The 10,615-nt window shown below is 27.9% G+C and overlaps 1 protein-coding gene and 1 non-coding gene across 3 annotated transcripts; one reads left to right on the top strand and one right to left on the bottom strand.

The window, feature by feature from the left end:
* Positions 1-1,461: 1,461 nt before the first annotated feature.
* On the top strand, positions 1,462-1,554 carry Trnai-uau. Its single transcript is given in 2 exon segments — positions 1,462-1,499; positions 1,519-1,554. It is a non-coding gene; the product is annotated as a tRNA-Ile (tRNA).
* A 2,605-nt stretch (positions 1,555-4,159) lies between these two features.
* On the bottom strand, positions 4,160-7,167 carry LOC112693342 (uncharacterized Golgi apparatus membrane protein-like protein CG5021). Of its 2 annotated transcripts, none has more exons than XM_025568344.1 (7): positions 6,890-7,167; positions 6,724-6,788; positions 5,520-5,674; positions 5,335-5,414; positions 5,060-5,185; positions 4,843-4,974; positions 4,160-4,298 (listed from the first exon to the last, which is right to left on the bottom strand). In XM_025568344.1, exons 1-7 carry the CDS (start codon positions 6,890-6,892, stop codon positions 4,227-4,229), a joined length of 633 nt encoding a protein of 210 aa, XP_025424129.1. In that variant the 5' UTR covers positions 6,893-7,167; the 3' UTR covers positions 4,160-4,226. The 2 variants fall into 2 exon arrangements, with proteins under 2 accessions (XP_025424129.1, XP_025424130.1); XM_025568345.1 differs by having other exon boundaries at positions 5,060-5,173.
* Between the last annotated feature and the right edge of the window lie 3,448 nt (positions 7,168-10,615).

Genomic DNA, 10,615 nt, shown 5'->3' with positions numbered 1-10,615 from the left:
AAGCTAAAAGTCAATGTAGTTGGTAAGTTCCACAGATCCATTGCCAAATAATCGTAACTGTACAACAAGTTATTACTACTATAGTATGGTTGTGACTAAATGTCTACAATAGTCCAATAAGTTACCCAGCCAGTCTATAAAAATTTCAATAAGTGCAATTGTAACGATAATGGAAAAAATAGAATTAGAAATAGAATTGCGTATAAAACGGCGTCACTAAAACCCATAATAAGAGGTAGTCGTGCGATAGGCGCGATAACGCAAAAGTACTCAATTTAATATTCATACGCTAGAATATATTAAGTAGCAGTTACACATAATATACTAATCAAAAAGTTTAAAAGTGTCAACAACTCATCAGAAGATAATTACAGTCGACAACTGAGAATTTAACAATTAATACGACCTAATTCAATAGGTATAAAGTCAATTTAATGTTTAATTAAGTTATAAAACATAAATGGCTTAAATGTGCTATAGTTTGGCTAGTGGTCTAGCTAAATTTAAATAGACAATTTGAGATTATTATTTTTGCGCCGTCTGTAACATAATTTAAAAAATTAATTTTCCAACAGTTTTGACTCAATATCCTTATAAATGTATAAAAGTTAATTCAGTACAATTGACAAAATATAGGTATACCTACTTTGATGGTAAAATTAGCACGGATCTAATCTCCTTAATCAATTATATATATATGAGTGTGTGTGTGTGTATATTTATATTTATATATATTCATAAATGTGACGGTAAACCATATAATTTACTATTAAACGCAGCGTACTGTGTCTTTTATATATTTCTATATTTATCTGCAGTGCCGCAATAACCAGGTGTGTTGCGTGTGTCAAACACACGAGCCCATGGCTCTATCCTATAATAGGGCCCAATAATAATATATGAAAAATATGTAGAAAGCAAAAAAATAAACAAATAAAAACAAAATAAATATTTTGTAATGATAATGGAGATTGATCAATAATTGATTGTTTTTTTTTACATATTATCGTATATCAACGTTATTTTTTGCGACCTATATACCTAATCGAAATTCAAAATAGTTTGGTCAAAATTGATTAAAGGTACAGTTTTTCTACAGTGTCCGGACATGAGGAGGGCATTAATTTTATATACACACGGGCCCAAGTTAGTGTAGATGCGGCACTGTTTATCTGTATTTACATATCATTAGAGCCGGGAAATACATTCCATTTACTATGAATCAACATGACTTCTACAATTATTAATAAGTTTATAGACCGAATACGACGTATGTATTTTTGAGTTTCGATGTATATTACGGACAAACCGTTTGCGATTTATTAAATTAATGACCAATGATTTATTTTTTCCAACCGCCTTCAAGCCGGTCCAGAATTAAATATTAATTTACAGCCGTTCCGAATAACCGTTTTGGGGTAGACTGCACTTAAATAGGTTAAAATCGACATTAAATGAACAGGTCCAGTGGCGCAATCGGTTAGCGCACGGTACTTATAAGACAGTTGTTCGTGAGCTATGCCGGGGTTGTGAGTTCGAGCCTCACCTGGACCATGGAATTTTTTGCATTTTTTTTTTCTTTCCGAATAATATAGTTATAAACTTAACCATTCGGCCGCCACTACGCTTTTACTCGATGATTTAACAACACTCCGTTCGCTTAATTCTTGTGTTAGTATTTTTATAATTCGTCGCCAATAGTTTTTTTTTTCAATGTTTTTAAATTTCAAGTTGATTGAATAGATTGCAACTAAAAAATATACGAAAAATAATAATTTCTAGAATTTCTAGAATTTAAATAAAAATTAGTTTTACCCCAATAAAAACCCACTGTTGTGTAAATAAAATCACTAAATTAAAAAAGCTTTTTTCAAATTAAAAAAAATGATGATAACTTAAAGTGACAAAGTAATTTGGTCATTATTAGTAGTTCTGATAATTATTCGTACTAACCAAAGGGTTAATATTCGTTACAAGCTACATAGAACCGTCTGAAAACGAACAACAAAGATGCATGTCTAGGATCGAAACCTTATAGAAAATTAGAAATCATAATGAAAAAAACCTTAGTTGATTAAATTAATTATTAATTAATTTTTTTAAAGAACCACTGATAAATGCATGAGTTCTAGTATTTGATTTTTACTTCTTCTTCTTAAGTCCATATTACAAAAACAAAATTTAGGTGACCCTTCAATTAATATTAGAAACTATCTTTTTCTAGCGCTTGCAAATTTTATCAAACTAATGTCGTCTTCCAAGGGTTAGCTAGTGATGGTTTTTTATCAAATCTATCCAGCACATCAGAGGAATTGGAGGATTCAACATATTGACATAAATGGACATGCGATTAGTAGGTGATATTTTTATTTTCAATTCAGCACATGGATAGCTCTTTTACTGCGATTACTTTGGATATACAGAATAAACTAAGGGGAACATAGGTTTTTAGTTGACTAGACAGTAGACTGATTAAGTATGAAATTAGTTTTGTTGTTTAATTCCTGGGCAGTTACCCAGCCAGTAACTAGTATTGCACGTGGGAGCCTAAAAATACCATACGATGAAAACTACAGATAGTTTTGCAATGACCATACCCAATAAAAGACAATTTCAGTCATAATTAATTCATATATGTATTTTAAATTACCATAGATACTATGGTATGCGTACATTATTTTTACACACAACAGTTAATAAAAAAAATATTATTAAATGCAGTAAAAAAAAATACATAGAAATTCAGTTTAGCTGATAATTTATCGCTCATAATTAAATAAAACATGAGTGTGAAAAAATCTTTGTTATAAATACAGAAAGGTATTCAGATGAGTTTGGGATTACATTTTCAAGGTTGAGAAATAATAATCGAAAACCCTATAAATTCCAATAGAAAAAATTATATAATCATTATTAATCACAAAATCAAATATATTAGTTATTATAACACTTACAACCTTAATAATAAAGAGGTACCTTGAACTTCTTAAAATCTTGTGTAATTATTATGAATGTACATAATTATCTGTGTTTGGTTTAAAATTATATTTTTGTCAATAACACTAAATTCATTTTTTGTATTACTTAGTCATATAATATGAAATATTAATTCAGTTTTGATTAACAAATTATGATTTATCATTTAGTTAAATTTATTTTTTTGATTTAATTTTATAGGGGTAGTAAATGTTTCAAATTTTTTGTGTGTTTTATTAAATTAATAATTTATTATCAAAATAACAAAATCACATACAGTATAACAATGTAACAATAAATTATTAATTAATCTACCTCATTAAGCAATGCTTGTGGCGAGGTAGATGAGTTGATAAAAATTAAAATTAAATAGGAACAATAAAGTGATACAGATGATTTTTTTTTTTTGCAATATACAATATAATTTTTTTAACAATTTATTATGATATAAATATAGATATTTTTATCTATCAAATGAAAAAAAAGAAGTAATAAATATAACAATTATTTAGTTCAATCTATAAACACATAAAAGGTATACTTATTCCTTATTTTTTTTCAATTTTTTTTTTTAACTTAATTATTCCAAGACAAAGCATATTCATTATTAAACTTGACTTTGCAATCCATATTTCTAATTTATTATGATGTGATGGTTATCAAATGGGTAAATACATATTACCTACAATAGAATCCGTTTTAGATACACTTCAAGAAACCATTTAAAAATAAAGTATTGAATGAAATTAACAAAAAGAAAATTACACTTACATTTTTTTAATAATATAAATTAATTTAAACTAACATGAAAAATAATCTATTTTAATTTGAATCATAGTTATAGAATAAAGGAATTTATCATTTTTATTAAAAGAAGTAAAATTATGGCAACACTGTTAAATGATGTAATTAATCTTTTTAAGTTGATATATAATTTACAATTAATGTTATTACATTATATTGAAATTCTTGAGTCATCATTGTTTCTGGCAAATAGCTCCAAAATCAAATAAATGTTATCACTTTATTATATAAAAATCGGTATTACCATATATGTTATGACGGTAAATAGATTTTTTTTTTGTATTATACCAAGAGATATTTTTATATTAACCAAGAGACTCGCGAAAATTACCAAATCAAGTTAGAAATGGTCTATAGCCTGAATATCTAAAAATAGTTCTACTGTAAATAGGTACATTTAATATTATAAGCCATAAAGTATTAAAAACACAATTTTTTTTCCATTATTAAACAATACCAGTTGGTTTCAAATTTTGTGGATTACTAGGACTATTTAAACTTGACATGGTTTCTCTCATCTGAAAAAAAAATAACAATTATATATATAAATAAAAATATTACCCTAATTGAATTTAGTAATAAATATATTTTTATTTAAATATATAATATGTATTATTCAATATGTTAGTTTATTTTATCAACATTTTTGTTTTATTTAATTATTATTTTATAACTAAACTTATACTAACATCATAAATACATAATAGTTACTTAATTAATTTAAAAACCATAGAAAATGCAATCAAAATTTTAAAACTATAATTATTAATATGTATATAGACTATAATTGCCAAATAAAATATGATAGTCATGGTGTAATTTTGATAAGTTTGTTAGATTGTTTTTAATTTGTTGGTCTTATATTTAATTATTATCTAAATATAAGATTTTAATACACTGAATTAAACTTGGAGTCCAATCAGAATTTTTTAATTCAATAAACAGAAAAAATAATAATTATATTATAAGAAAAAAACAAAATTATTTTTTTAATAACCATATTCTATAGAAAATTGAACAAATTTATGATATTATAATGATATATTTTAAAAAAATTTTTACTTTTCCAATATTTTGAAAGAAAAAACTGCTTGCCATTGAAGAAATGCCAGCATTTTCTTGATTTCCACTTTTACATTTAATATAACCATGCAAATTAGCTATATTCAAAGTTAATGCTATACTGACTAATAACTGCAACAGAAAATCAATACATTCATTAGTGAAAATCATTGATTACAAAAAATTAAAAAATAAAAACTAGATATTTTCTACATACCAGCCATTTAAAATGTATAGTGAAGAATGATGTAATAAAAAACAACACCCACATTGCGGTGACAGACCATAACCCAGCCCAAAAAATTCTAGATTCACTTGGGTTCACATAATTCTGTATAGGACCCTGTTGATAAAGGGAACTCATAATATTCACTGACTAATTATGCACTTAAAAGTTATGATTCAAATACAGAAGGAGAGATACATGAAGTAATACAGAAATTAAAGTTAATGTTTATCTCTTAAAATTGGAGGGAACCAACAATGTCTCACCTTGCGGGACTCATAAACCCAATGCGATACACCATCGTCATCAACATAATTCCACCATCTAAGGCCAACCATAATTCGACCTAAAAAAATTAAATTACAATAACAGATACATCAATAACAAGATTAAACATATAATTTAAGTTACAGATTATTATATAAAATTAACTAATTAACTTTTAACTGACCTGTTATATTTTTTACAGTCCAGAAATCCATAGATAATAATAAAATAATAAGAACAAATAATGTGATAAAGCTTTCAGTAAATAATCCCCCAAAAAAATAGATTACTACAGCAGACACTCTGAAGAATAAGTGAAAAAATGTCACGTATGGGTGCCTGAAATGAAAAATAGCATTAAATGATATATAAATTTTAAAATAATTTTTTATGGGAAATTACATAATTTAGAAAAAAAAATAAACTATACAAAATGTTATTGACTATAATATGATTTTCAATAAAATAATAAGTCATGGTAAAAACTCTGTGGTCTAACCCAGATTTTTCAAACTTTTTGAGACCACAACTCCCTATAATTCCATCAAGAATTTGAGAGATGGTTTTATTATGATAACATTAAAAAGTAACGATAAATTAATCCTTAACTTTTATTGATTGTAATTTTCAACAATCCTTATGATATTTACAAAAATACTTTTCTAATTATTTTATATATTGGTGAACCTACAAATGTTATTGGTTACCCCTAGTTTGAGATTTAATGACCTAACCTATAGCCCTAAGGTTGCAAGTGATCAAAAAAGATTTTTTTACCTTTTTAATGGCTGTTTTGAATAAAAGAAAATATTTCATAATTTAATAATTGTTGTAAGATATTTCATTGAAATTAATAATTTATATATATTATTAATTTTAACTATTATTATTCAATGTTATAAAAAAGATTGAATAATAGTTTAAATTTATAAAAATATTCATGGACTAATAATGATAATTTTTTTTTTGCCTGCCATTTTTATTTTAATGTATAAAATGGACAGCAGAAAACAAAAGGTCAAACTACTCTAGAATAGAATAACTAAACAGACTAATTGATGTATAGAATCAATGTAATTTGACCATGTACCATCTAATAACAATACCGTTAACTAATGACAAAGTCAGAAAATAAGGGAACAAAAAATTCTCGGAGCATGAAAAATTATTTGATACATGACAAGTAGAAACTAAAACTCAACTTACAAGCCGCAGTTTTAAGAGTTCATTATCAACATTTGGTAGTAACAAGCAGCTGATAGAACAATGTAGATCTATCGCAATAGTATAATAAGTGTTTCCCAAAAATGAAAGGCAGCGTACATATTGTGTCGGATAAACCATTAATTTACTAAATAATAATTTTCTATGGTGTTGCTGAAACTTACGGTAATTTCCCGGAATTCAATGTGTTCTCCTCTCCAAAAGGAATAGTGTCGTCTATAAGTGGATCCTGACATGGTGGGAGAAAAAAAAACACAATTAATCCACTGTGTGCAATAATCAAAAATAACGAGCAGTGTACATTGTTTAATATTCAAAACTATGGTTTACCATTTTACGAGCAACAAAATTGACCAGTACGAATAACTGTTCTGACGTGTGACAAGTATCAGCCAACGATCCAATGAATGTTTAGTACGACGAAGTAGTTATTACATAGTACTCGCAGGGACGATGATCATAGGTTGAAAATCGACCAAGTACCTATATCGAACGGTAGACCTCACGTAATTCTAAGTTTTTTGCCCGCTAAAAGAAACGTTGACATCACGACACTCGAAGACCGCCGCTGTTGTTGCGTGTCCACAACGATGTAATCTTATCATACGATAAAGACGAATAGGTGATAATACGCAACAGTGATAACGCGTTGCCGACAAGTTGTGTTAAAAGGCCAGTGATAGTAGATGACAGAGAAATTCCCTCCACGCAGGGAAATTTGAGCATAAAATGTATGAAAGGGAAATTTCAGTGTATTTCATGAAAGTAAGGGAAATGTTAATCAACTGTAGGTATATATACAGATTATACGAATTAGAAAGCTTAGGCACTAGACATAAACTTACTAAGATTTTAATTCATGGCTCTAGATAATAATTATTCGTAGAATCTGTGATAAATTAATAAAAATAATAACTTCTGTTTTTAGGTGATTATATTCGTTATCAGCTAAAATTATCGACAAACCTCCACAAAAAAAAAAAAGTTATGACCCCAAAGAAAACTAGAGCATTTCGTTACGGTCTGTCCAAAGAAGAAAAATAAAGAAATATTGTTACAAGACGTATCACCATTACCAAATGTCATAGAAAGTGTCACGCACATATAATAATGTAACCTTAGTCTTAAAAATATACAATGGCAAAACAAATGCATTATTAATAACTACAGGATAAGCTGTCTTTTGAATTAATAATAATGATAATGTAATAACCTAAAATATATTGTCAAACTCCACGATATTACTCTCGGAAATACGAATTGTCAAATTATAAAATATGAAATCAAGGACAACAGGATATATGTAATGTCCTGGACAGTCCCATGCAAAAGAAGGATGACCTAGAAACATAGAATAAATACCGAGGAACGCGAAGACAAGAGTCAGTCATCATCAGTTACCAATAGTCAGAAGTAGTTGTAGAGAGCCAGGAAAACCTTCATCACGGACCCAGTCCGAATGTGCACAACCAGATCATTATGGCTTAGGTACTAATTTATTGCTATAAGCCCTCTGTCGCATGTAGATGTGTACATTTGGATCAACCTCTTAAGCATTGTACTCTTATGTTTTGTATTTTGAGTATAAATAAATATTAACTTCTTTACTACCGACATCGTACGGTCATTCTATCTGGTTTGCAACAATATAAATCAAAAACTTTTCAGAAAAGAATGGCTTGATGACAGTAACTTTAAACTATAGCTTTTAGAAGATAAATCTGATTCTTCTAAATGTAAATGCAAGGCATGCAATGTAAAACTGTAAAAGTAAAAGTGTAGAAAAAGTGAATTAGAAAAATATGCTCTTAGGTTTAAACATAAAGCAAACATGAAATCTATTAGTGGTCCAAAGTTACAGAATTTATTTGCTGTCCAATCAAATCAAGCCGAAGAACCAGGTACAATTAGTGTAAAAAAAAGCTGAAACTATATTATCAGTTTTTTTTATATCATAACGTTGCTTTCATTATAGTGGATCATTTAATACCACTTCTGAAAAATATATTTAATGAATTCAAATTAGTTAGAGATATACAAATGTACAGAAAAAATGTACTCATATTATTAAAAACATTATAGCCAGTGTCGTAAAAACCGGGTGTGTAGAGTGTGCATTGCATGCAGGCCCTGGGCCTCGTACCATATTATGGGGCCTCAAAAGGTCAAATGTTCAAGTTACCTATATACATAGTATACATAGTATGCCTATAAGATAGGTATACTATGGCTTTGCGTGGTAGATTTTTTACTATGTAATTCGTTATTAGGTCATGACCTGGGGATTTTTTGGCGGGCATTTTTTTAATTATGGTATTGATTTCATCGGGAGATGTAGGTTTGGCAGGCAAGAATATTGGTAGAAGAGTTTTAAGGTACTCTTCAATAATTTTTAGTTGGGTATGGCTGGGTTGGATATCATGAGGAGAACAAGAATTTTCTAGGTAATATGCTAAAATATTTGCTTTGTCAATGTCGGTAATGACCCATGAGTTGTCATCATTTCTTAGAGGAGGGGTAGATTAATTTAGACGGAGTAAAGATTTGGTCACTTTCTAAAGAGATGAGTTTTTTGTAGTTAGTGATTCAAAATAATTATTGTAGGATTGATTTCTGTCCTGTTGGATAGCCTTTTTTATTTTGCTGTTCAATTTGTTAAGTTTAACCTTGTCGTTGGGGTACTTGAATGTTTGCCATTGATTCTTTGTTCTGCATTTTTCGGCTAGTAATAATTTTATGTGATAGGGGGTTTATTTTTTTGGGGTTCGTATGGTTATAGGGTTTTGCTGATTCGAGTGCAGCTTTTTGGATAGAGATTGTGAGGAGACTAACAGCATCGTTGATGACGTCCGACATTTTTAGTGAGATCGAGAATTTAATATCTTTGTTAGTTACTTTTTTAAAGGTAGACCAATTTAGTTGACTTGGGGTAAGAGATTCGTTTTGTTGAGGGGGACGTAACGACGGCCATAAGTAAAAATTTTAATTCTTACAGATACACGTTGATTAGCTTTGCACCAATGTATTGTTCGACTGTTAGAATGATGGACAGGCTTACAACATTATTTTATAGTTGCTGTTCAAGAAGATAAATTAAAATCAAGCGAAATCATACTAAATGATCTCAATAATAGAATTATAAAATGTTACTTTTATTTCTTAAAATACGATTTAAATTATTTTAATAAATTTAATGCTCTTTTTCGAAGTCGTAGTATTTCAATTAATTTACTGTAAAACAATTATATTTATCTTCTTAAAAATATTTGCCAAAATTTTGTCAAGCCACATTTAATCAACGACCATTTATATGAAATCAGTTTTTGCTGACAAAAATAATTATTTATCTTGTGATGAAGTTTTTGTTAGGGCAGATTGTCAATTTGAATTTAAAAAGATACCAGAAAATGATAAGGACATAATTTAAGAATTTAAAAAAATTGTTTTCAATTTTATCTAAAGGCTGATGAAGAAATGGTAATGCGTCTTCGTTTTGAAAATAACATATTTAAAGAAATGTAATTTTTGAATCCTCACATTGCGTTTTACCTGAATGGTTGTTCAAATTATGAAGGGTTTCTAATTCTTAACAATACATTTTCATGGTACATAGATACCTACTTTTAAAGTCGAAGAATAATACAGAAGTTTGTCGTGCAATTTAAGTAATGAAGTAGCCCAACAATTATCAACATTTTCTTTACTTGAAATGTGGAAAAAGATAAATATGTATCAGATTAAAAATTAGATTTTTTTATGTAAATAATTTAGTATTAAAAAATAAAAATGTAAAAATAATAAATATAACATTTGAATGCACTTAACAGTAAGTTTTATATTTTAGGCAGATTGTGTTGAAGAAGGTATTTTATTTCCAAACATATCTAAATTAGCACAGTTAGTGCTAACATTGCCATGTTCAATTGTTGAAGCTGAGAGAATATTCTTTATTGTAAATGAAATTTAAATTAAAAAGAGAAATAAGATTGGTGATGATGCATCAAATGAAGTTGCTATCATAAGATCTTCATTTCAAGATAAAGGTGTAACTTGCAC

This window comes from Sipha flava, unplaced genomic scaffold (assembly GCF_003268045.1).
Source record: "Sipha flava isolate LNK unplaced genomic scaffold, YSA_version1 85_pilon_pilon, whole genome shotgun sequence".
Lineage (NCBI taxonomy): Eukaryota > Metazoa > Arthropoda > Insecta > Hemiptera > Aphididae > Sipha > Sipha flava.
The sequence above is the reverse complement of the archived record's forward strand: the minus strand, read 5'-3'. Positions and strand labels throughout refer to the sequence as shown.